Genomic DNA, 27,822 nt, shown 5'->3' on the forward strand with positions numbered 1-27,822 from the left:
AAGGACAGAAAAAGCCCAGGGGCTTTGAAGCGCCTGCCAGCTGCCTAAGTACAAAGGCTTACCGTGAGAGGTCGAGGCAAAGTTTCCAAAAAGGCTGTTTCTTTTGATGTCATTTTTCAAACAGAGAAATGGCTTCTTTTACATTTTTACTACTTGTAACACTTTATTTATTTTTTTTACTTTGTACAAAATACAAAAATGCCAATCCAAAGAGTACAGACCAGTAGTGACAGGCACGTGGCTTGACAGCAAATCGTGTCTAGCAAGACATTAGTTTTCAAACTTTATTTTAGTGAATACATGCACTATATAAAACAACAATAGCAACAACAACAAAAACAACACACGAAGAGGCTACAGCTTTAGCTAGTTCCACCCCTTGCTACCTTCAAGCCTTTGGGTGGAAGTGAGGGAAAAAGAATTAAAAAGGCAAATGACATTTTTCCATAAAACAACTATAAAATGTCTTCTTTTTTTTTTTTTCTTCTCTCCTGTCACACTGATTAAACTTCTCCTGGAAAGTCACACATATAAACAAAAATGAAACAAAAATCCTGAACTGGATAGACAGCAAGTACTCAAGGGGGTTGTTAATCTAGGTAACTGATCAGTAGTTTAAAGAAATCTTTTAGACATCTGGAAGCCCTCCTGTTCACTCTTCACTTGCAGCATCCCAGCCATCCTGCCCATTCTTCTGACACAGCCCTGACCAGAAACACTTGCATCACCGAACTGTTGCTATGAACCAGTTTCAAAATGGAAAGCAGTGTACAAAAATATTTAACAGAACTATGAAAGATGTGGGGAAGGGAGTTGTTCTTCACACCAAAGTCGTCTTGGCTTTGCATGGGTTTCTTCCATCTACTCTTCAGGGCTTATTGATCTGCCCCTGGAACAAGATAGCACCTAGAGGATGAAAGAGAGACACTGTTGGACTCCTTTACGTGAATTCATGGTGCAGGATGGAAGGTGCTGTATGCTGGGGAGGGAAACCTCTTGCTTATCTGTGCCCTCTCTAGAACTTTCTCCAAGGGCAGACAAAGTCTCCACCTTCACTGTGCGAGATGGAATCCACTACTCAGATGTGGTGGCTGCACAGAGGATAGTGTGACTAAGAAATGGAAATTTTAATTATCATTTTAATGAAAGTTAAGTAGACACAAGTAGTGAGAAGCTCCAGTGTTGGACTGACCAGCTCTGATACACAAAACAAAGAGATAAAAGAATAAGGAACTACACCTTCTGATTAGCAAATAATAAAACCTATTAGCACCCACAGTGTATGGATATGAAACCAACCTTTGAATAAAGGCAGGTGTACACTTCATAAATAAAAAGAGGGGGACTGTTACTATCTTTATGTTACTTTTTAGGAGCTCTATTACTTTCATTCATATGTATGTGTGTGCCTGTATGAGATGATGTGCACCACATGTATACAGGTGCCTACATAGGCCAGAGGGCATCAGATCACCTGGACCTGAAGTGTCTGTCAATTCTAGGGTTTATATATTATCCTTCTGAGGTCTTTGATGGAGTTGAAGACAGATAGTTATGGTTTTCCTTAGTTACTATAAAAGATAAGTTACATACAAAACTACACTCACAAAGATATATGATATTTTCTTTAAAATTTGCCAAATGTAAATGGACCAACTATAGTTCTTGCTTGATAACTATTTTGTTATATATAATTTTACTATGTTAAATTTAAAATTTTCATTTTACTTAGACAGAAAAGAGGAGATGACAGGGATGTCCTTTTGTATATGTGTTTCTCTTACTGGGTGATGAATAAAACACTGATAGACCAATAGCCAGGAAGGAAGTAGAGGTGGAGCTATGAGATGAGGAGAATTCTATGGAGAGGACGCAGAGAGGAGCTGCTGGAGAGACGCTATATAGCCACTGAAAGAGTAACATGGTGGAACATTCTCCGGTAAGGTAAGACTACGTGGAAATACTTAGATTAATAAAAATGGGTTAATAATTAAGAGATAGCTAATAAGAAGCCTGAGCCATCAGCCAAACAGTTTATAATTAATATAAGTCTCTGTGTGTTTATTTGGGGCTAAATGGCTGTGGGACCAGGCAGAATAGAAACTCCGTCTACAACAAGCAGTTGTAAACTGTCTGATGTGGGCATTAGGAACAGAACCCAACTCCTCTGCAAGAACATCAAGCACTCTAACTGCTGAGCCATCTCTCTGGCCCTACTATCTTTTTTGTCCAGTTACTTATCTTTTTAAAAAACATTTTTTTAATTAAGAAAAAAATTCATACAATATATTTTGATCAGTTCTTTTTTAAAAGCTGGACTTAGTGGGTTGGTGAGATGGCTAAGTAGGTAAAGGGTTTGCCATGTAAATATGAGGATGTGAATTCAATCCCCAGGACCCAGAGACAAAAGCCAAATATGGTGGTACATACTAATAGCTTATAATTTCACAGAGACGGGGAGGGTCGCTGGGGCTGGCTGGACAGCCAACCTAGCCTAATCTTCAAGCCTCAAGTCCTTATCGTAAACAAACAAACAAAACAGGATAGATGGCACCTAAGGAATGGCAACCAACTTTGACCTCCGGCTTTCATACATGCATATATGTGCACATGCATCCATACAGCCACCCACATACCCTACGCGCGCGTGCGCACATCCCCACACCCCCACACACACACCCCACACATATGCACACACATATTACATACCCCTCCATACAAATAAACACATACATCACCCCCTACACACACCCTGACACACACCCTGACACACACACACACACACACACACCACACATATGTATACACATATTACATACCCCTCCATACAAATAAACACATACATCACCCCCTACACACACCCTGACACACACACACACACACACACACACACACACACACACACACACACAAGCTAAAGGTCAGAGTCCAGTTTAAGGAATGAGCTGTGGTGCTAAGATCTACAGGTTGGACATTTCCCAGGGCATTATATTTGAGTGGGTTCACAAAATGTGGAGACAGAGTGTGTTGCAAAAATTTAAGGTATTTTTGAATCTATGAAGGGTAAGATGAACCTTTTTAAAAACCACCACCTTCTTCCAAACCTACAATCTGGGCAATATTTAAAAGATCCCATCAAACTCTGTAACACAGACTTGGTTTTTTTTTTTTTTTTTTTTTTTTTTCCTCTTTAAAGTAGGTTGTTAATGGTATCTGCAGTGTCACCTACAGCTGTAGGGCCCACACTGATGGGTACAACTGTAGCTGGAGAGCACCTGTCTGAGGATGGAAAGCCAGGGATGAAACAGAAAAACCACTCACCTGTGGGATTATGTCGGATGAAAAACATGAAAGGCCTGTCTACTATAAACCAGGGAGGTGATGACCTTGCAATTAGGATTGCAGCTATGGAAAGAAGAAGATGTGTTAGCCAATCAGCAGCAGACCAGCAACCCACTCCCAGATGCTGGTATCTGAGGAAACATTTGCTTTGTCTTATAAGTTGGCATGCTCTAATGGCTTCAACAGTCACTATCTATGGAACACTGGGCTGGGCTTTTCACAGTTACTGTCTCCTTTATTCTGTGAAAGCCCCATCTCCACAATAGATGTACTTAGTCCTCATAGACTTAAGAGGACTGGATGACATAAAACACACTATAGCTCTCAGGACAGAGACCATGCCAAATGGACATCCAATGCATATTTGCGGTTATTATAAAGCTATTTTTATTCATCCCATCTGCCATGCTGGACCTCTTTAACACCCTTTCTGCAGATAAAGACCAGCTCAGAATGCTTAACTGTTGGTTCTGTGCCTTCTCCTTTGGTATATCATTTTGGTGCCCTTTGTGATAGCACTGTGAACTGCTCATCTATCTGCATCTGTTTTGTTGTGCCACAGCCTACTCATTAGTGCAGACACCTGCTTTACAAAGCACGCTTTATTATTCTTGTCATTCTGGGGATAAACCCAGGACAGCGGGATTGCTGAGCAAGTCATCTGCCAATGAACTACACTCTAGCCTGAAAGAAAGCTTCTTCAGACATATAGATATTGGATCGGTCTACTCTGCTGACCAATGGCTGGCCCCATTTAACAAGACCATGAAGGCTAGCAGAAGGGAGAAGGCTGGCTACAATGGCTCAGTATTTTCCTCAAACTTCTGAACGACATGAATGACTCAGGCTTGCTCTTAGAAAGTAAATACTCAAAAGTTAGGCTGGGAAAATTACTTCACTCAGAATTACAAATAGACATCAGGCAGTACAGACTGAATTGTGTCTCCCTAAAATTACTATGTTGAGGAATTAAGCTCCTGATATGATTACACTTGGAGACAGCCTCTTCACTGAGGCTATATACAGGACACAGAAGGACCTAGAGGTGAAACTCTGACCAAGCAGGACTGATGTCCTTATTAAGATGGGGAGAGGCACCAGGGATGTGACAAGACCATATGAGCACATAAGCCAAGGAGAAAGACCTCAAAATAAGCCAAGCCTGATGCCACTCTGATCCCCAACTTCTTGCCTCAAGAATAGTGGGAAAATAAATATCTGTTAAGTTCTCCAGTCTCTGGCATTGTTATGGGAGTCTGAGCTAGTTGAGCAGTGACAGGGTGGTGAGTGGAGCCTTGGACTTGGTTTAGTACACTCGGCTGTAGTGGTCTTGAAATTCCTAGTAAAATTTAGAACAATGAGGCTATATTCCTATTTGCATTAGGCTCCTCTACAAGTCACATAGCTGGTCCTGACTGGAATATTAGTTAGTAAACCTGACAAATTAAGATGTAGCAATCACCTAGAAAAGACAAAGGGTATTTTAAAAATATCAAATCTAGTATTCTAGGTCTTTATGTTTAGTGTTATTTTAAAGTTAACAGAAAAAACTCGAGCATTTGTTTGGGAGGTGATAAGGTGCTGATTCTGTAGAATAAATAATAACTTTGTTTCATGAGTAGAAATAGTCAACCATCCAGAAGCATGTGCAGTGAAGCTATTCTGTGAGCTTACAGGTCATAGCTCAGTCTCCTCACTCCATCGCATATGGTGACTGATGGCAGTGATCACGTAGGGGGCAAATGTAGGTTTTCTTTCCTTATAAGCTGCCAAGAGGCCATAGACAGATGTTCTAATGATCAAGGAAGGATGCACAGAATTCCTGGTGCAGTCCTGTAAATGATACTGATTTTTCATGTTATCCTGATGAGCTATGCTCTCATACTTGCTATTATGTTACCATCTAAAGGTGGGCCTTTCCTACCTCCTCCTCCTCATCATCATGAAATATTTCATCTACCCATACTCACTGCTGTCCCCCAAAGCTCAGTCCTCCCCAGTTCTCAGCTGGAAACAAGTCTCCCTAAAAGTCTGCTAAGCTGATGAGTGAACTGGGTTGTGTCTGCCCTCCTACTGGAAGTGGCCTTGCAACCTGACCCAGCACTTACTTGTTGCTGCTGAAGCTTTGGTTCCATCTTCACTGACTTCAATTTTTGCTTTTTGCAAGATATGAGAGACATGAAGGCTTTCTGACCCTGTTCCCAGAAACACAAAATCAGCACTTGCTCAATGAGCATGCCATCTCCAGTGTCAAAAATAACCGCAAAGCCACGGCAACTTCCAATTTAAAAAAATAAAAGGGTCCAAAGTAACCTCTGACCATCACACAGATTGAGGGCATTAGGTGGCTGTCACTTGCAGTGGATTTCAATTTCTGCTAAATGATTTGTAATTGTTACTTCTGGGAGGGATCCCTAGGCCCCAAATGTTATTAGCACCTCTAATCATTTCAACTCAGATCACTATTAATTCTAAGAATGAAAAGAATAGAGATTTGTAAAGATGCCATTTTTCCAGATGAAGAAAGACAATGGTATTGTCCAATTACAAACTGTCCAGCCCAGAAACTGAGGCTCACAGGTTAAGAAATCTGTCCCTAGTTACTTGGTTAGTTAGGCGCAGGTAAGTGCTGGCTTTCCTAGCCCCAGTCACTCATCCACCAGCATAGTCATATGAGAAGGAACTCCTGGGAAGGGCCAGGCACAGAACTGCAGCTGTGTCTTCTCACCAGAGCCCAAGTGACAAATAATTCTGAGTGGGCAGCACTGTCTAGGAGGACACCAATTCCAGTCAGCATGAGCTGATGGACATGGGTCTGGATGAGGAGAGCAAAAGGATTTTTTTTTGGATCACCTGGTTTTGCACTGTCTGCACAAACACCCAGCTCGAATATGACTAATTGTGACTAGGAGCATGTTTATGTGGCTCAGGTCACCTACAAGGTGAAACAGAACAGCATAAGGAGATTCAGGAGCCCTGGTCCCTCCTGTTTAGTATTCAGATTCTAACAGGTGATTCTGAACAAGAAGTGCTTCTCAAATGTTATTAGGTCAAGGGATCCCATTAAAATAAAGGTTGTGACTCAGGAGGTCTGGATCAGACCCAAGAGATGCATTTCTAACACCGTCACAAGTGATGTTAATGTTCTGGGCTGGGATGAAAAGGGAATGGGAAGATCAATGGAGCTACAGTTCCAGCGAAGGTCACATGCGCGTGCGTGCGTGCGTGCGTGCGTGCGTGCGTGTGTGTGTGTGTGTGTGTGTGTATGTGTGTATAGATGTATACCCAGATATTCTTTAGCATGCAACTGGAATTGGTAATAAAACCAATTCTCTACTAGTCAAGGGTTAAAATACACACTGGAGTACTTTGCATGCCCAGGCTATAGCTTTTCTTTGGAAAGTGTTCGAAATGTAGAAGCAAAAGACCTGAACCATTCAAACAATTCCAAGAAGAGTAACAGAGGATGGCAAATACAGGGACATGATACTAGGCATGCCTTATTCATAGCTGCTTGGGTGAAGGACAGTCCTAATCAGGCATACTGAATGAGTTATTTCAGACATGGCAAAATACATTTCTGAATATAGGCAAGCCTTATAGTTGCTCCATGGAAGTAAACTAACGTTTTAGAATTTAAAAAAAAAAAGTCTTCAGATTTTTTTTTTTCAAACCTAAGGGAAAAGTTTGTATCCAAAAATAAAGAGCAACTAGGTCCTAATTAAGAGGCAAACTCTGGAGTTACAAATATTTCTCAGCAGTAGAGCACATGTCTAGCAAGCACACAGCCCTGGGTTCAAGCCCCAGCATTGAGGAAGGGGAAAAAAAGCCAAGTTTTTGGGTAACGGGCAATATATGTAGAAGTCCTTATCCTTGTGGTCCCTCGGGCCCCACATGAAATGCAGGAGTAAATGATGAATGCTGATGACAGGTTTAGAGTCAACAGCATCCTTTGACAATACATCAAATTAAAACTTGCACAGAGTTAGGGCAACACACTCCTGATTTTGATTTTTCTTTTTGCGCACATAAGGACCTGTAACATTTTCTTGAAGTTTAAGTGTTCAACTCGACATACTTGTTATTTTTGCAAAGTTTGCCTTTGATGGCTCAAACATCTCAGTAATGCCAAGGGCTTTCAGTGGTTCCTTCAGATCTGTCTGTGCCACAGCTGTAAACCTACAAGAGGACAGAGAGTATGGAGGAGGATCAAAATGCTGTAAGTGATTCAAACATGACAAAATCAGTGCATTATTTACAAACAGATGCTGTAGGGGAGACCTGTAGTCTGACTTCTAACCCTAATATTTAAATGCCAGGTAAGTAGACAACACACCCCCTACTCAATCACAGTGAGCATGACTGTGGGACATGGCACTCCGTATCAGATATTTGGTTAAACATTATTCAGTGACCTTCTATTAGAGTGGTTAGGAAGCACTTAACATTTAAGATGCATTTATCTTTATCTTTTAGGTGAGTAAGTATTTTGCCTACATGTATTTATGGGCATCACATGTACACACGGTACCAAAGAAGTTAGAGGAGGGTACCAGATCCCCTGGAACTAGAGTTATAAGATGGTTGTGTGCTACCACATGGGTTTTGGAGACCAAATCCAGGTCTGCTGCAAGAACAGGAAGCACTCTTAACCACAGAGCCACCACTTAGGTCCTCTTGGGAGGAAGAGTTCTAATGCTTATAAATGTACTTCTCTTGACTAAACTCAGGGGCTGGAGAATTAAAAGTTCTTCGAATTCTCTACTGCCTCTGAGGTGTGGCCAGATACTCTGGAGAGTGAGAAAGCTGGGAATGATGTAAAGTTCACAAGGGAGACAAACTCCATTACTCCCTCTGCATGCTGGAGTGCGTGTCCTCTGAACTGTTAGGAATTAGGATGCACCAAGAACTGGGGCTGCTTTTGCCCTAGTCTCGAGCCATAGTATCAAAAATTCCACCTATAATTTACTTTGGGGGTATAAAAGAAAATCTGCCTTAAATATGGATGCAAAGAACTTAACTGATCACAGCCACACGGCTTTGGCCTTTAGTAGCATCTAGCTGATACCTGACTGATCAGTGACATCCCTTATATCACCAAGCTCCTTAGACTACTGTGTCCTCATCCTTACTAAATGAAGATATATGTGTGTGCTTTTCAGTTCTCTGAATGGAAACTGTCACAGTTCATGAATTTGCACCCGTGAGGAGGTTCTAAGGCCAAGGCCTCCTGCTTTCCTTGAGTATCATTGTTATCCTACCACAAACAGGCACTGCAGGGTCTCAGAGAACTCTTTCAGAAAAGTCAGTTTGGTCTCCCCCCCACAAAGACACATTCTACAAACAAACCCTTTTAGTTCCCTGGTTCTGCTATGCAATATGACAGTTATCCCTTGAGCAATGCATCCTTTCTTTCAAGGGAAGGGATACTTGCTTGGGCAGGACCAGCTGCATCCTCTTGGGTACCATGGTGTTCATCCAGCTATCGATGGTCTTGGTACTGATGTGAGGGATGATGGCAGAGAGTGGGGTGGAGCTCTCAGTTGGCAGGGCGATCAGCATGCTGATGCTTTCACCATGGTAGGGCAGCTCAATGAAGTTGTACCATAAGCCATTCGGGGTGCTGGTGGACCCTAGAGAAATCAGAGGCACATTTAGTGTATGCCTGATGACTTCTAGACAGGGCACAAGTGGCTGGCGGTCACCAGGGAAGCTGTGGGGGAAAGACAGCAATCCAGTCCACAAAGCTCCCTTTGCTACAAATAGCTCCCTCAGAAGGACACAGATAAGGACAATGACTTCTTTCTTCCCTGGTGCCGAATTCTCTGTCTTCAGTCTAGACAGAATGCCTCTGGGCATCACTAAACTCACTTTAATTCCACTGAATAGAATGTAAGTAGATCATTAGGTACTCACCACACAGAGCTTTGTAAGAGGTTGACCTTTATATGGGTAAAAGAATAAATTAAAGCGACTTTTGAGATTGTCTTTTACATTTTACTTTGTTTTAGAAAACTCCCTACATTGCATTTAAGGTGTACAATATGATGGTACGGCAAGACACAGCAAAAGCATTTCTATGGTGAAGCCAATTAGCATCCCTGTCATTTTCCAGTTATCTGTTTTAAAGTAAAAAGGAACAAGTTAGCTGAGCACCAGGTTTCCTCTCTATTTCTCAAGTGCAGATGCAGGGTGACCAGCTGCCTCATACCACTGCCACCATTAACTTCCCACCATGATGGACTATACCCTCAAACTGCCACCCGAGATAAACCCTGCCTTCCTTTTGCTGCCTTGGTCGGTACTGCCTCACAGCAACAAGCAAAGTAACTAACACAGCAACTGACAACAGACTATGGCAGCAACTGCACAGCACAACCGAGCAGTTAAAAGGTCCCTGGTGGTACTTCTGGATCGATGGGGGATTTCTAAAATCTTTATTAAACATTAAATCTTTAAAGATAAACTCTGTGAGCCTGATGAGGTGACATGGCCTCCCTGTACCACCCCTCTACACAGACAGAAATACTGGGATATGGAAGTATGGACCTCACAGGTTGCTGGGATGATAAAATGAAAAGGGATAATAGATGTCCGAGTAAGCAGGCTGCCCATGGGTCCCTCCTCTTCCTCCTCTACATGAAGGTACTGCACAAGAAAGAGAAAAGAGGAAGCGAGCTCCTATTGTTTTCACTGGACCTTTGGCCAATCATAGCTTGTGAGGTGAGGAATTTGGGACAGGCCACACCTCCAGAGAAGGAGGACAGAAGGTCAAAGAAAGAGAGAGGACACCCAAGAAATAGAGAGCAAGCTTTGTTCTGTGACAAACATAGCCTTAGCCATAAAATATAAACAGCTGAAGATGCTAGAGTAGCCACAATAGGATAAATAGAATTTTCCAGGGATTTGGGGCATCTCTTCGTCTCCCCAGTCATTGGCTTCACCAGGCTGTAGAAAAGCCTAGGAATCCAGTGTGGTCTGACTTAGCCTGGAATTGCTGAAAGCTCAAACCAGCCTGGATTCTGGGTTGGGACTACCCAAGAATCAAAGTTAGTATCCTTCACCTTTCCATTTAGCCTGACTGATAAAACAGTCTCAGCAGAAACTGAAAAATCAATGAAAAAGTGAGAAAAAAAATCACCTCCTAATGAGCCCTTTAATCCTTGAGGAAAACATGAAGTCTCCGGTTCTAGTGGAGCTAATTTTGAGAAACACTGAAATTCGGGAAGTGGTTACCAAATTATTGCTCTGGGGGCAGAAAACAAAGACCTGGAGGGATTAGCTGCCACAGAAGTAAGGAGGCCTGAAGCTATGGATGATGAGAAGTATGAACTGGGGTGTGGTGTGTGTGTGGGGGGGCAGGTAAGTAGTCTCACAGGTTAACCCAACCTTGACTGACCAGTAAAAACAAGCACACATTAACCATTCTATGTTGTCACACACCTGTTGGATGTTTGACCTTTTCTGTCTCTGCATCTGACCCAAGACTGGGTGACCAGTGCCAGCAGGCAGGCTGAATCTGCCCATACCCATGCTGTACTTGTCAATTTGAGAAGTGGGCAGATGGATGGCCACCTCTGTTCTCTCTCCCACCTCAGACACTACAATATTGACCCATCACCTTTTTACAGAAGACAAGTGTGAGATTGAGAACACAGGCTGGAGTCAGAGAATCAACTGGACTCAAAACCAATCTGAACAGCTCACTCAGTCAATGACTCCAGTAAAATTCATCAAAACAATGTACACATGCAACATACGACACACAGCACAAACTTTCACACTGATGGAAGCAGTGCCCGGCCAGTTTTTGAAACAAGATCTTGCCATGGATTCCAGGCCAACCTAAAGAACAAATGCATGGACAGCCATGATGATGCCTGGCTGCCTTACTTCTGGAATGATTGGTTACTTCTCAATTTAGACACAGAGCTGACCTATCATGGGGAAATCACACAGTGGCAGTGGGTGTGCCACCTCCCCATTAGGACAGACCATACAGGAAAGGGTATTTGGGAGCTGGGGTCAGGGCACAGGGCCTCTGCCTTTCCTATAGATCTTCTCTTTAAGGTGTCATATTCTAATCTGTGTAAAACTCTGTATCTGCCAAGTACACCATGTGCTTTTCTGTGAGGACGATTTCTATAGTGTATAACACAGGAGCAATTCCCTCTCCAAAAAAGAAACAAGGAAGCCCATTCTCTTAGATGAATGACATAATTAGGACTCAAGGATGAAAAGTGTGAAGATTGGAGACTTTTCTTAGGCGAGCTTTTATTCTAGAAAGGTCCTTGTAGTATTCTGATTCCCATGTTAAGTCCTACAAGGAAGGACATAACTCAACTCCATTGAAATGCTACAAAAGCTTTATGGTCTGTAAAATCAAGGAGAATATTTTAAATACTATCAGGCAAGCATTAGAGATGGCTGTCCCTGTAATGACCTTTGGCTAGCATTCAAAGTGAAGTTTTTGACCCTACTTGAATAGAAACTGTAAAATGTATTTGGAAACAACAAACAGACTAGGAGCCCAAAGCAGACCTGAAGACAGCTGATAGGGAAGAAACAAAGCCCAAGGCAACTAGGTCAGTCAATAAAAGTGCTATGTTGGGAAAGCTTGACAGGCAAGGACAAGAACACACCTAGTCTTGGGAACCACAACTTAGTGGACAGTCAGAGGGGAAGTAACACTGGTGGATAGGTATGAGCTGGAAATGGAGAAGAAAGGAAACTAGAGGGAGACATCTCAGTTGGTAAAGCTCCTGCCACACAAGCATAGGGACATGAGTTCAATTCCAAGTATCCATATAAAAATGCAGATATGGTGGCAAACTTGTAATTCTAGTTCTGGGGAAGCAGGGACAGGTGAATCCTGGAGGCTCAGTGGCCAGCCAACCCAGCTGAATCTGTGAGCACCAAGCTCTGTAAGAGACACTGCCTCAAAAACTAAGGTGGTGAGTGATTGCGGAATATACTCAAATGGGGACCTCTGGCTTCCATACATACCCCCAGATCCAGACACTTGCACACCTATGAGCATGTGCACACACATACACACAGAGAAATCTGGTTATTTGTTGTATTTTTTCCCCCCAGGATAAGGTCTCTACAGTATAAATTCAAGCATTTAAGCTGAGCATTTATAACAACTTTGATCAGCAGTTCCTATTTAAACAAATTTCCTCTAGGAATAGTGATAAAAGCTTTTACATATTTATGTATAAGAACACTCACTGCCATGTTATTTATTAGAGGAAAAAATAACTGGCTAGCCAGAAAATATTATGTAAGTTTATATCATGAAATAATGTGCAGCTAAAAACAGTCTTGTAAATCCTAACAAACTGATGAAAAAAAAGAAGTTCCATGATTACAGTAGCTAAGGAATAAAACAGATTTCGGAATAAACATTGCAGTGTGATCGTATGCATGCAAGAAGGCTTCTAATACATCCTACATATTTATAGGTCAAAAATTATATACCTAGAGCTTCAAAGGGTTTTTATACTAGGAAGTGGGAGGAGAGAAGCACGTTTTCTTTCTCTTTACGTATGTGGCAGCTGGCTTTGCAGTGAACCCAAATGCCCTTCCACCAAACAGCACGTCAAAGCTCTTCCTGAATAGAAATCTGTCCTTGAAGGCTTATTCATTAGGAAGCACAGTCAGAAGCATTGCCCTCCTCTTTTTGTTTTTCACCCTCTCACCTTAATGTTGCCAAGTGTGTCTCCCCAGAGATGCCGAGGACATCTTAGGAAACAAGTAAAGAAGGCAGATCCTCTGAAAGGCAGTGTTTTAGCAAGGGGAACTAAGACATGGCTGAGGCCCAACACCCAACAGGAGACCCTTCGAGTCTTTCGGGTTTGGACACAGCATCCTCTTGAGCCCTGGCTGGTAGCATTTGGCAGAGGGTGAGGAGATGGGCAGAAATGGCCAACAGACTAAGAGGTCTGATGTCATGAAAACAAATGCCTGCTTGGAGCCACTGCAGCCTGCTGGATCCTCCTCACAGGCCCAGGCATATAAGCCCATTTTATCCTGACAAGCTTCTTTGGTAGCCAAGTGTGAAACTAGGGAGTGTATGACACTCTCACACCACACAATCCAGAAAGAAGCCAGACTCCAAGCTGGGATTCCAGGTGGACCCAACACAAAAGCAAGGAGAGAAGGATGAGCCCATGCTGCTCGCTGTCCTGACTCGTAAGGAAACGGGATAGAGGCAAGAACACTTACACATACTCTGTCCTGCACTCGGTACAGCAGTCACAGTGGACAGGAACAGATGTGCCATCGGGCTGGGTCATCTAAGCAAAGCTTAGTGAAGGCATTATATAAAGTGCAGGAGGAACACACAGCAACTGCTATGGGTTGGTTCTAGACAGCGGTCACCATTCTCAGCCTTAGCGGGTAGGGTGACCTCCCGGGAAAGAGCTCCCTGATCACATTCCTTGGGAAGGAGCTGAGACTTTTGGTGGGAAGAAGGTTGCAGCCGTGGTGTCATTGTGGGGAGAGACTGGGAAGTCAATGACCCAGCTCTTCTCTCCTCCCTCACCAATTATCTGTTGTATGTACACTGGCCACTCCCATAGGAAGCCAGGGAGCAAGAGAGCCCCAAAAGGCAGCCTAAGCTGCTGACAGGGTGGAAGGAGGTGGGAAAGGAGAGAGTGAGTGAATCAGGAAGACAGATATTTGCCTCCCCCCACACCCCAGTCTCCTCTCTCCCCTGTAACTGAACTGATAAAAATGCATGCATATCAAGGATACAGTTCAGTAATAAGAGTGATCATGTAGCATGCCCAAGGCCCTGGGTTCGATCCTTAGCACCACAAAAAAAGATGCATTTGTGTATACCAGAGGTATACGCATGTATGTTCTTGGACAAGTCAGTTCTGAACTCAGAATAGGCCCACACATGTTTCTCTCTGGGAACAGACCATAGACTCAAGAAGAGCAGGTTACCTTCTTATGAAAAACTGTATGTCAGCAGGGTGATGGTGGCACACTCCTTTAATCCCAGCACTTGGGAGGCAGAGGCAGGCAGATCTCTTGGGCCACACTGCTCGAGGACACCCTTAGAATGCTGGTAGCATCCCCAGTGCCTATTCAGACAGAAGTGTTTTATTTTAAATGGATCCCTATACACTCTGCATTCTATTAAAAGCAAAACAGATTAAAACGCAAGGATTCTTTAGATATTCCTCTGGGAGATTCAGACATACAGTTTTTTTGGCCTTTTTTCATCTATGTAATAGCCCTGGCTGTTCTGGAACTCACTCTGTAGACCAGGCTGGCCTCAAACTCATAGAAATCTGCCTGCATCTGCCTTCCTGAGTGCTGGGATTAAAGGCATACACTACCTCCGACTGGCCTAATAAATTCTTCTTCTTCTTCTTTTTTTTTTTTTTTTAAAAAGGAAGATAAAAAAGAAAAAAGGGGGAGGGGATATTTGGTACCCAGGGGGCCCAGTGTAGACTGGAGACTTGAAGCCTGTCATACATACAGACAGGTAAAGGAGATTTAAGGTGAGATTTCAATGAAGTGAAACGTAAAAAAGAATCAGCCATGGTTATCTGTGCTGTGGAAATGACAGCATGCGTGGGAGACTTTTTCTCTATCTGTAAGGCTGATGATACATGTTCCTTAAAAAGAAAGTTCTGGGGCTGGAGAGAGGGGAAGAAAGCTTGCTAGGCAAGCATGAGGAGCTAGGTTCCAATCCCCAGCAACCTCGTAAAACCTGGGAGACAGAGGGATGGCTGGAGCTTTTTGGCTACCAGCTCAATGCCCAGTGAGAGATGCTGTCTCAACAGAATGAAGTGGAGAGAAACAGATCCCCCAACCCCAAAGTCCTCCTCTGGCATCCACCTACACACACATACACCACACTGACACATGCCCATCCAAACACAGGGAATTTCAATTTCAAATGAGGAAGTCTGTGTGAAAGCCCACCACTGCGAACATTTTCTTGAACATTCTCCAAGATATATCTGTATAGACAAATGACAGAAAGTATTTATGTATGCATAGTTCATCAGCATCTGCTGGTTTATAACCTGCCTGCTGAAATCTGATACCCACGGTATAATCTTCCTATTTATGTAAATCTAAACTAATTACCACCTGGGTTCCAGGGCACAGTCATGTCTCAGGATTCACAGGGTTCAGCATGCTGAACACCCTCATATTCAATGTGGTCTTCTCATGTACCTATAATCATCTATTACTTATCACACTTAATGCAATGTCAATAGCTGCTTCATCATATTGTTTAGGGATAATGACAAGAAAAGATCTCTGTGTACGGTTGATATGCAGTTAACTTTTCTTTTTGAATATTTTCCATATGAGGTAGGTTAAATCCAAAGATACAGAATGCAAGGCCCTGTGTGTCATTTTGTACCAGGTTTCTATTTGCCAGTGTGTGATCGATCATCTTCAGGTAGTAAGTTTTTCTGGATGGAGTGGGGCTGCTAGGGTAATGACATAGAGAAAGTCCTTTAGGTAACAGGTCCCTACCACCAGGAATGCTCAAGGGGCCTGCCTACCCCATACAGTAGCTACAAGTGGGCTTTACTAGTCTTCCTAACTTTTGGTAATGTGAGAAGTGAAAAAGAAATATAATTTTTATTTAGTAATGTAAGCTTCTAATGGTGACGATAGATTCCTTCATATGTTCAATGTCCATATATATTGGTTTTATTAATTGTCTTTTCATCCTACATTTTCAACCCAGAAGCCTACACGTGTGATGTGTTAACACAACTTTTTTTGCATGGCACAAAGACTTATGTGCTTTAAGAAATCTTGCCTTGCCTGGCAAAGGTGGTGCATGCCTTTAATCCCAGCACTTGGTAGGAAGAGGCAGGGGTTTGTGGGTCTGTGGGTTTGAGGCCAGCCTGGTGGACAGAGTGAGTTCTAGGACAGGCAGGGCTCAACAGAGAAACCTCATCCACTCTGTAGAGTACTGGCATTCCAGGTGAGAGCCACCTTCCCGAACTTTCCCTTACCACCAACAAAGATCTGTCCCTTTCTGCTGCCAGAACATGTTAGAATAGACTTCATCCAACATGTACTCACCAGAGCGGAACACAGAGAGCTGGGCCAGCATGGGCACTTGGTAGGGTTTCCCATCACCTGCCACGAAGGTGCGTTTCTTTGTGCTCTCGGGTTGAAACCTGGATTTCCACAAACCCTTGAAATACACTGCATTGACAAGGACCAGTCTGGTAAGGGCACCATCAATCAGATTCGGGGAAAGCAGGTTGTCAATCATGCCTGTGAAATTCAAGAACAAGGGAAAATATCAGCAATGGAAAGCCACATTGAGGGCAAATACAAGAGAAAAAAAATTTTAAACTTAAATCAGACATTCTGGTCTCATGGAGCCTAATCTCTCTATGTAGCTGAGAATAACCGAACTTCTGACTCTCTTGACTTCACCTCCCAAGGGGTGGGATTTCTGTGTGTGGTACCATGTCAGTGTATGTGGCACTGGAAATTGAATTAAACAGCACTCTACCAGCTGAACTACATCAACAGCTCCTCAACTGGATTTCCAAAGCACACGTTTTATACTAATTATTTTCACTCAAATTGAAAAAAATTAAGTAAAACTAAAAACAAATTAAAATCACCAGAAAAGACTGGTACTGGTTCCTTAAGAGTTTTCCAAACTTCAGCTCAAGAAATCACAACTATTTCTGTAAGCTCCTTGCTTTAGAACATTTTTATGTGTCTAGAATAAGCTGCATTTAATTAAGAATTATTTTAGATATTTTTACTGACAACGGTCATGCGGCTGCTGATGACGGTCTTTGGTATTGGTGTGATAGTATTTGCTTTTCTGTTTTTTAGCAGATAGGTTCATGCAGCCCCCATCAAAGTAAAATATCCCAGCTTGTGAAACATCAAAGCTAAATATCATCTCTTCCAGGACTCCACAAATGCTTGGAATCAATCCCTAGGTCATCACAAGCCTCCTGAAGACTCCAAGAAGAACCGAAACTGAGTATCATGTCCCCATTTAAAGCTTAGGCACTTAACTAGGCTCCAAGAGTCCAGAGATGAGAAGAAAGGGGGTTAGCCTACAGGAAATGACTTTGAAGGCAAGTATTCTCTTGCTGGGATGGCAGGATGCCAGGATGTGGCATCAGTAGTGAAGAAACAAACAGGCTTTCTCACTTCAGAGTGTTGGCAGAATCTTTCAAATGTCACCCATGCTTGATGTTAAGATTCCTTTTTGCTTGGTTTTAGAAGGTTTAAAGGTAGGAAGGAGTGTGTGCCGGGTGGTGATGGTGCATGCCTTTAACCCCAGCACCTAGGAGGCTGAGGCAGGCAGATCTGGTCTACAGAGCATGTTCCAGGACAGCCAGGACTGTTATACAGAGAAACGCTGTCTCAAAAAAAGTAGGTGTGTGTGTGTGTGTGTGTGTGTGTGTGTGTGTGTGTGTGTGTGTGTTGTGTGTGTGTGTGTGTATTAAATGCGGTTTCCTTATACCCAAAGCTATTAAAATTTAGTTTGTTTGATTTTAACACACACACACACACACACACACACACACACACACACACACACACACACACGAATGAAATGGTGAGAGTAAAATCCACAGGTTCCTAGGAGGCCAGATGTCTAATTCAAGCAGAGACCTTCAAGTCTCTTAAAATGAAACTCAAGAAAGAGGAGTCCTAACACTCTCTGAAAGCCTCTGAAACTGTCAGACAGCACAAAAGAATGAAGTTTCTGGTGCCTGACACACAGTGTCTTCAGTGCTCTTCCTTCCACAAGGGGGCATCACTGCCACCTAAGCCTGGTCTCAGAAGAAAACTACAGGCTATAAATAGCCCTCAATCATTCAGTTCAGTGCAAGGGGGCCTCACAAACAGGTTCTTCAACAGCACTCCTTTAGCACTTCAGCTGCTGTTTCTGCCTCTTGTAGAGAACGTTACCCAACTGAATCCATCCTTCTCTTTTACAACCAATGTCCCTTGGCCCCCCTCTCCACCTTGCCCCTTACTTTCCAGAGTCTAAGGGTGAGGGCCACCAGGCACCATGAAGGTATTTATTCTAGCCAAGTTGAATGAGTCTTGCCTCCCCCAACTGCACCATGCATCACATCCCTGCAAGGATTTTTTATTCCTTCTTCAGAATGTAGTCAGGGCTCAATAAGCAGAAGAAACCTCAGACCATTTTGCAGAGATAAATTATGGCTCAGGGCTGGGTGTTGAGTATCACAGTGCACACCTGCAATCCTGGCACTCAGGAAGTAGAGGCAGAAGAAATCAAGAGTTCAAGGCAAGCCTCTGCTGGATAACTAGTTCAATACCAACCTGGGATACATGATACTTCATCTTGAAAAAAAGCAAAAAAACAAACACAAAAATGCAACACCTTATATTGTCACTTTCAGGGCAGTATGTGTTAGGGCGGCAAAGTGAAATGAAAAAGGGAAATGACTAAGAAAAATAAGTAAGAAATGGATAGGTTAGAGGTAAGGGAGTACATGAGAGACCTGCTGTTGGTGTTGCCATAAATATAGATGGACTCTCCTCCATCCATCTTGGGATGCTACTTAACATGCCCCAAGTGGGACCCTCCCACAAAGAGCTAAGGATTAGAGGGAGATGCCGAAAGGATTTGGAAAAGCATAAAGCTTCGATTTTAACAAACACCCTGAAATGAAAGCAAATCCAAGCAAGGTTCATCTGAAATGGCAGACACGGTCCCCAGCTAGCAGGACTTCCAGCGGTTCTTGACCTGAGGGTTGCTACTCCTTTGGGGGAGGGGGGTCAATGACTCTTTCACAGGGAGTCATCTAAGACCACAGGAAAACAGATATATTACAATTCATAACAGCAGCAAAATTACAGTTATGAAGCAGCAATGAATATATTTTATGGTTAGGGTCACCATAGCATGAGGAACTGTATTAAAGGGTCGCAGCATTAGGAAGGTTGAGAACCACTGAGCAAGTCACTGTGAAAACAGCTAACTTTGTGAAGGGCCAGGCCCTGTGCTCAGTGCTCCTATTATCATTCATATCACCAAAAATCCTTCATGGAACTGTTATTCAGACAGTTATCACTAACATATCAATGTTCTGCAAATCAGGGGCTGGGCATTGGGAGGGGGCTATTAAGACATGTTACCAAGGTTACACAGCTGATTTGTGAGGGGCAGAACGGACTTTAGACTGAGAAAGAACAGAGCCAGCAGGTTCTGTGTCACTCGTGTGATGGCACAAAAGTAATCAGGAGCGACATAGGGCAGCAGGCTGGGAGACATTTCAGGCTGCTGCAGGCATGGGTCAAGGGGGAAGCGTCTGTGATGGGAGGAGAGAAGCCTTTGTGGCAGGGAGAAGCTGAGGCTGCGGAGGCCTCTAAGTCAGACCGGTCACAGGGTGAGCAAAGCACCCTGGTGCTAGTTCTGTCTGCAGGAAGCACATCTCCTTAGATAAGCTTAGCAGTTTGGGGACAGAGGTTGCTTGTCTGAAGATCTGGGGGTGTGCTTTGGTTGAGCTGGCAGGGGCTCATGTTCCATGGTGTTCAAAACAGCCCCACATAACGGAGAATGCCTCTCTTAAAAATAACAAAAGATTTATTCTTAACTATGTCTGTACGTGTATGTCTCTGTGTGGGTATGTGCACATGAGTGTAGGTACTCGTGGTAGCCTGCAGTTGTTGGATTCCCCTGGACCTGAAGTCATAGGCAGTGGTAAGCCATCCAACATGGTTGCTGGGAACCAAACTCTGGTCCTCTGCGAGAGCAGCAAGTGCTCTTAAGCACTGAGCCATCTTTTCAGTTCCTAATTCTAAATATTTCCATTTTGTTTGCTTTGAGACAAGCTTGGAAATTTATCAAGAATTTTGCACCATTATTTAAAAGAATTGCATCAGTTATTGATGGCAGTAGTAACTAAGAGCTGGGAGTCACTTTCTACCCTAAGCCCCATGTGGTTCACTGATTTTCAATTATGTCATGATAATTACTAATGACAAGAAGTGAAAGATAGGTCTGTTTGTTATTATAGCAGAAAAGCCCAGGAAACAGCCTGTTTGGGGTTATTATAACTGTGAAATATATAGAAAGTCTCTTGTTGGTTTGCTTTTTTTTTTTTTTAATTGTATCAGCAATGGTGACAGCTTGTGGTTCCTTGTGTCATAGTATAACATACCTGACTTAGTCTACTATTGCCGGTTCACAATTATCCTGAGAATTTGGCAAAAATATTAAAACAAAAAAATGTATCATGTATCCATATGCACTTGAACCCAAAGGTATAGCTATTTAACCACAACTATAAACTCTTTGTTTTCCTTTATATCATTGTTTAATTTAAAAAATCTGTTTATGTGTGCAATGGGAACATATAGAATTTCTATGATATACAGATATATTGCTATATATTTAATTATATATATTACCTGAATTTCATTTCAAGCTAGAAAGGAGGAGCTGCAGGCTAAGGATGTAGTTAACTGTTTGAGGGTTTGTTTTTCATGGTACAAAGTCCTACATGTTCCACCAGGAGCACTGCCAACAAACAAATGAACAAACTAACAGAGGGAGCTGGGTCTGACAGAACTGAAAAACCCTACTTGAGCTTCCCAGCACATGTGGTCAGGGGTTCCATCAGATAGTTCACCAACACTATGCAACATTATCTTTTCACAGGTAAAGAAAGCCATAAGGTACAATGACAGGACATCACACAGTCAGCATCAGGGCCAAGAGCCATTTCTGTGTGTTATGTGTTGCAATCTGCTACCACCAGACATACAGGATCCAGCATCCCCAAACCAGCCCTGGACATACACACTATTATTCTTCCTATAGCAGCATAGTTTTGGGAGTAGATTCCAGTTTGCAAAACAATTGAGAAAAAATTACTGGTCCACTCCCTGCACATCTTTCTTCCCCCTCTTTATTAGCTCCTCTGAGATGATCACGTTTTCACATGTGTAAGTAGAATGATGGATCATGGAGCCTGACCAAAGGTACCCTGCCCCTCCCTTAGAAATTCAGGGCCAGGGAACTGTATTCTAAACACACCGCTGGGTAATCCTAGTTCAGGTGCACCAGGAACTAGGTTCTGAGAAGCTTGTTCCCCCAAAGGCAGGGTTTACCCTATTGAGTCTCTGCTTCTTTTAAGACTCCAACTCTGAGAGCACATTCCAGTCTTAGCATCTGTGAGTGTTAAGCTGTGATTGTTAAATGTTAAATCTAGAATCACCTGGGAAGAACGAATCAACAAAGGGCTGCCTTGACAGCTTTAACTGATGCAGTAAGACCCAGCATGAAAGCAAACAGTACCATTTCCTGGTTTTGTGGACCTGGACTGTGCGGGATAAGAGAAAGCTATCTGAGAATGGAGCATGCCTGAGTTTATTTCTCTATGCTCATGAGTGTGGATGTGATGTGACTAGTTGCTTTAAACTCTGTCCACATTTCCCTGTAATGGTGGGCTGGAATCTGGAATTGTGAGCTAAGATGAACCTTTTCTTCCCTAAACTGATCTTTGTCAGGATATTTTATCAAGCAACAGAAATGAAAGCAGAATAGCTTCTCTTTGTTGCAGTAGGCCCAAAGCTCCTCCTGAATGAGACTTCCGGCTTACGACAAGTCAGCAGGTTTGAAACCCTAACACTTGAAAACTCCATTTAATGAGAAGGGACATCTAAACAAGTAGTCATTATGTGATGTTGAAAATGCCATAATGGAGGGGTTTCAAAGCAGTGTCATCACAAGCCAAACAAAGCCAGTGGAGGGCACCTACAGCTTTGCCACGGCAGATGAGGCTGGGGTCACAGGAGACACAGAGCCAAAGCCTAAGAAGTCTGTTCCAGGCCAAGGAAACAGTAGGTGCAAGAACAGACAAAGAAAATAAGGAAACCTGCTAAACCCATGGGTAAGGACTCTGCGGGCACAGTATGGCAGGCAAAGGAGAGAGGGGGACAGCTGTATTCTTTTCTGCTGCCCACCCTGCAGGAGGAAAACCCTAGCTAGTGAGCAGTGGCAGCTCGAAGTGGGGGAGGCAGGCAGACTGAGACCTGGATCATGGAGAATGAAGAGGTCTGTCCGAGCCTGCCTAAGCCCACGTGGTTCTTGGTAGAGCAAGCAGTGGTCTTGAAGACTGTAGTGAAAATCTGAGTCTCTTCTCTTTCATTCACAAAACGTGAATCTACGTGTAATAGGAGAGCTACTCACCCCTGGTTTCATTTTTAACCCAAAAATTGATGGAATCACAGGCAGAGACTGGGTCCTGGAAGTTCACATTCTGCACTTCACACTGAAACACCTCTTTGTTCCTGGCTGCAAAGGGCACTTCCATTTTAAAGCCATTCTTGACAAACACAGCATTGGCCACCGTCACAATGTCTTTATTCTTCTTGGAGACAATGGCCTTGTTGATCTTCTTTAGCACTTTACCAACTCCTGAAGGAGAAATCAGAAAACATGGCAATATTTTTATGATAATTTACATATCAAAAAATTCTTGTTGAGCATAGTGGCTTATATCTGTAATCCCAGGAGTTGAGTGGCTAAGGCAAGAGGATTAGCAAGAGTTTAGGTTGAAGTCAGCCCAGGCTACAAAGCAAGACACTGTTCAAAAACAAGGCTCCATGAAGATGGCTCAGCAGGTCAAATTATTGTCCTGCAACCCATAAGGACTGGTGTGCAGATCCCCTGCACCCACATAAAAGCTGGTCATGCATGGCAGCCCACCTACAATTCCAGCCTGGAGAAAGAGGAGGAGACAGGAGAGTCCCTAAGTAGAAGTGACTAGTAAGCTAATTTGGTGAGCTTTGGGATCAAATGAGAGACCCTGCCTGAATACTTAAAGTTGAGAGCAATCAAGGAAGAAACTCCATGTCAGCTTCTAATCTTCACATGGATGCACATGTGTGTTCTTAAACTCATACATGCAAGTAGACATCACACACACACACACACACACACACACACACACACACACACACACACACACACACACTCAAAAAAAACATCATTTGTACCACAGCATATAAGAACAACAAGCAAGATAGGAGTCACAAGAGACAAAGTGTGTCTTGTAAAGGGTCTCTATCTCTGGAGACACAGATAAGGTTAAAATAAACCCCTAAAGGTTCTTGTGAGACTACTGCTCTGGTACCAAGTATATTATGATGTTCTCCTTGTAGTCAGCATGAATGCTGGTCTACCCCGGGACTGGAAGCCATGGGAATGACAGGAAGTTTTCTCACCCAGACTCCCTTGCCTAACAGACTTAAGCACTATTTCCTTTCTTGCCAAGGATTCACAGTGTGATTTTTCCCCCTATTTGGAGAAAAGACGATGAATAAAATAAGCATTAGGAAGACTCTTACAAATTGTCATGTGCCGCCAACCAGAACACTGTGATTTTCACTTTGATACTGAGCTTGGAAAGTAAAGAAATTAATTTTATGGCAACATAAGCTTTATTTTACACCAGCCATTCATTCATGCTTCATTTAGTTTGGGGGAGGGGGCATGAAAAACAGAGAAAAAATTATGTCATAAGGATGTAAGATGGGTTTCCCCAGGGAGCTGAATTACAGGACTGCCCTAATCACCTGAGGTCTTTCCAAAATTATATTGTCCTAAAGCATCCTTCCAGAGTCACCTTGGCAGAGTCTGAGGGATGACTTGTCAGTCTGAACATGCATCTTCCTCAGATTCCATGAATACCAGGGCCAGGCCATCTCCTGATCCACAAGGAGAGCTTTACATTATGGACCAGACTTTGGAACCTTCATCCACCTTAACACCATGCTATGGGGAAACCGCTGTATGGAGATCAGCAGGCTTTGGGGGCCAAAAGTCACCTCCAAGGCCAAGTTCCAGCTCTGGCACTTTCTGACTCTGCTCGCTCTACATGTACAGTCCCTCCTTGTGATAAGCAATTACCAGCCAACTTAGCAGGATCTAGAATCACATTAAAAACCTCAGGGCATGTCTGTGAGGGTTGATTGAGGTGGTAAAACTCAGCCTACACCAGGGAGGTACCAGTCCCTCAGCTAGGGTCCCAGACATAATAAGACAGGAAAAAGTGACCTGGGCACCAGGTTTCTTTTTTGTTATTTCCTGACTAGGGATACAACATGACCATCTGCCTCCAGCTCCTCTGTCATCATTTTTCCTCCAAATTGTGAACTGAGATAAATCCTGCCTTTCATTGACTTGCTTTTGCCAGGATATTTTGTCCCAGCAATGAATAAAGGGAACTAATACACTCCCTGAGGGAAAAGATCAGGGCTCATATTCCATATCCTCAAACAATCTTGCATCTTCCTTAGTGAATTATCACTACAATAAATAGTGTTTGAGTTTGAGCTCCAAAGAAGGCCTCCAGCATGCCTAAATATATTATGAATCTTGACATTACCATCTACATATGACTGTTGGCAATTCTAGAGGGAGAAAAGGTAGTGGTAGATTGGTAGCCAACAGGGCAACACATGAAGATGCCGATCTACAATCAAGGTGGATCAGCATTAAAACCAAACCAAACCAAAACAAGACACAACTCCAGTTGCTATTTTGGAACTATGCTGGCTGACAGGGCTTGGATGGCAACAAGAAAGGCCATAAATTTAAGCAGTGACTCACGAAGGCAGTATAAATCACCAACAACCCTGAATGTCCCAGCCAGAGACAGAACGTTCCTTACATCTAATAAGTGGGCAAACTGCAAAAGCATGTAAAGTTTACTCTCTGTCAACAGGGGATAGCACTGGGTATATGGGACTCCCAACATATGACTCCCCCCCCCCAATATGAAGGCCACACTGAAAACACAAAGGAAGTGGCAATGATCAGCTACAGCCAAGGAAAAGCATTCTTCTACCACAAACCCAGCTCCAAGAGTCTTAGAGCTTCAACAGCTAGAAGGGGCGGGGAGGGGGCGAGAGAATGTGGCAAGAAAGCTCCATCACTTTCCAATGAGGTAACTGCTGCCTTGATATGAATCACGACTTGTTCGCACTCAGTGTGCATGACAGCAAAGAAGAGCTCAGAAACAGTCCTGTTCCCTCCGGCGCTATGGTTGTGGAAAGGGAGGACTAACCTACAGGGAAATACCACCAGCAGACACGTACTGTTCCTGTGGATAAGCAGGCAATTCAAAACAAGCTTTTCTTTCAATAACACTAAGCCTCTCTCATCATCCTCTACCGTATTTGTTGTTAGTTTGTTGGGTTTTTTGTTCGTTCGTTTGTCCTTTTGTGGAACTAAATATCAAACCCAAGGCTTTGTACACGGGAGGCAAGCCCCAGCCTCAGCACTGGGCTAGATCTCCAGGTTCATCTCATCTCTTTGAGATAGGCTTGGTATGTAGCCAGATGGGTCTTGGACTCTTGACCCTCCTGTCTCACATCTCAAATGCTATGATTAGAAGTGTGTTAGTTACCAGGCTCAATGGCTAGACAAGGCTGGGTATTTTTTCAAAAAGACATTTAGCTTCTTAATTCAGATTTATAAGTGATTTCAAATCAGCAGACAAGGTAGCTGGGGAGATGGCTCAGTCAGTGAAGTTCTTGACACATAAGCATGAGGATCTGAGTTCAGATCCTTAGCATCTATGTAAAACCTGCCAGTGTGGTGGTATATGTCTGTGATCCTAGCATTGGGGAAGTAGAGGCAGGTAGATCCCCAGAGCTCACTGGCCAGCTCACTCCCATACTGCCAGTCTGTAATGTGGACATGTACTACAAAGATGCTTACTTACAACACCAAAGATTTCCTTTAGGAGAAAACAGTAGTGCTGGCAGGCAAAGGTAACACAAAACCCAACAGCTACAGAACCTAACTTTGGGGATGTCATCTTTCCTTTAAAAGACCCTGGCCCTATGTTCCAGATGTCACTGCATGACTTTTCTTGGATGCCCTGCTTCTCAGATTAAGCAGAGACAAAGCCAGGACCCTTCACATGCAGGACTGATGGCAAGGCCTCACAAATGGAAGGAGAGAGCACACACGAACCGTTTACGCTGTATCTCATCACCGTCGTGAGCTGCTTCTTCGTCCTTCCATCAGCCCCCAGCTGCAGCATGCCCAGGATGGATGCAATCCCATGTGGGGAGATGACGATGTTTTCATGAGGCCGTGACTTGATGATCTGATTGAAAACCTGGATCCCTGTGTCAGAGCCTAGTTCCTCCAGAGACAGAGAGTTGAACTGGGAGTACACAGAAGACAAAGTCACTGTGGTCAAGATGAAGAAGGGAAAATGCCAATTCATGGTTCCTTCCAACAGGATCAGCCTAAAAGAAAAAGCAGATAGAAACACATCACTCTTTTGTGAACACAAAGGGATGAATACTCTGAACTCAACTAGGTCTGATTTCCTGTGCTCATGATAACTGAACGCTGTGCTAAGTTAGTCTCAAATGCATGGGGTTTAGACAGACAGGGCTGGAAAGCAGTACATTTCCATCTGCTAGGTCCTTAGTATGTACCAGGCACTAGGCTGAAATCAGTATTTAAATCTTGTAACTCTGTCAGTCATTTAAAGTGTTATTTCCAAGAGTCTTCCATGTGCCAAGCCCTACTGTAAGTGCTAGACAGACAACTGTAAATCTGATGGGTGTGACCCTGGCCCTCTCAAGAGTATCCTAGAGAGACACAGGGAAAAACCAGGAAGCTATTAGGTAACTGCAGAGAAGAATAAAAGCCACAAATAAAGCAAAGTGATATGGGTGAATGAAGGGCCATAGGAGGGCCACACCCTAGGGAATGCCACCTCTGTGGCAGGCACACCGGTGAGGACAGTCAAATATTGAGAAAAGAACTAGCCATGCATGGATGTGGGAAGAGCATGCCAGGCAAAGGGACAGCAGGACAAAGGAAGAATAGGTAGGCTATCTGATAGAGGCCAAGGTAGACAGAAACCAAGTGTCACAAGAGACCACTTGGAAGGTTTTAAAGAGAGGGAATGATTCAGCTTGTCGGGATTTTCTTATAACCACCCAGACTTGATTCTTTTAATGTACCACACACAACTTTTTTAAATTACAGGGCTGTTAATTAAAACAAATTTCAGTGGTAGCTTTAAAGCTACAACAGGGCAGAACAATTGCTAAATCCATAAACTGTGCGGATGGCGTCACTTACACGGAGAACTTCAATTACAGCCATTTGCTTTAAAAATGCTTCAGTCCTTGATTGCCACCGACAGTGCTTTCTTTGGCTACGACAAGAGGTAGGAGTTTACATGTATTTATGGGAAAGCAAATACTTCCATTAAGTTAGAACTCAGCGGCAGCACTTAGCAAAAACAAAGGCAGAATTTGTGATGTTACTAATTTGATCCCTGCTTTTAGGCCCGAGGTTTCAAAAGGCACAAATCTCCTGTGGTGCCATTGGAACCCCCTTGTCACCTATGGGAAGTTCCAGAGGGAAGCATTTGGAGAGACAGGTGACCTGGAGTGATAGGAAATCAGTGGCCACAGGGAAAAGAAATG

General features: G+C 43.3%; 1 protein-coding gene across 2 annotated transcripts; it reads right to left on the minus strand.

Annotated features, from left to right (window-relative positions):
* Positions 1 to 868: 868 nt before the first annotated feature.
* Serpine2 (serpin family E member 2) lies at positions 869 to 26,609 on the minus strand. Of its 2 annotated transcripts, none has more exons than XM_035439254.1 (8): positions 26,342 to 26,609; positions 22,547 to 22,774; positions 16,417 to 16,614; positions 8,777 to 8,975; positions 7,421 to 7,521; positions 5,451 to 5,537; positions 3,322 to 3,405; positions 869 to 906 (listed from the first exon to the last, which is right to left on the minus strand). In XM_035439254.1, exons 1-8 carry the CDS (start codon positions 26,598 to 26,600, stop codon positions 869 to 871), a joined length of 1,194 nt encoding a protein of 397 aa, XP_035295145.1. In that variant the 5' UTR covers positions 26,601 to 26,609. The 2 variants fall into 2 exon arrangements, with proteins under 2 accessions (XP_035295145.1, XP_035295144.1); XM_035439253.1 differs by having other exon boundaries at positions 5,451 to 5,531; positions 7,412 to 7,521; positions 26,342 to 26,600.
* Positions 26,610 to 27,822: the final 1,213 nt, after the last annotated feature.

This window comes from Cricetulus griseus, chromosome 2, assembly GCF_003668045.3.
Source record: "Cricetulus griseus strain 17A/GY chromosome 2, alternate assembly CriGri-PICRH-1.0, whole genome shotgun sequence".
Classification (NCBI taxonomy): Eukaryota; Metazoa; Chordata; class Mammalia; order Rodentia; family Cricetidae; genus Cricetulus; species Cricetulus griseus.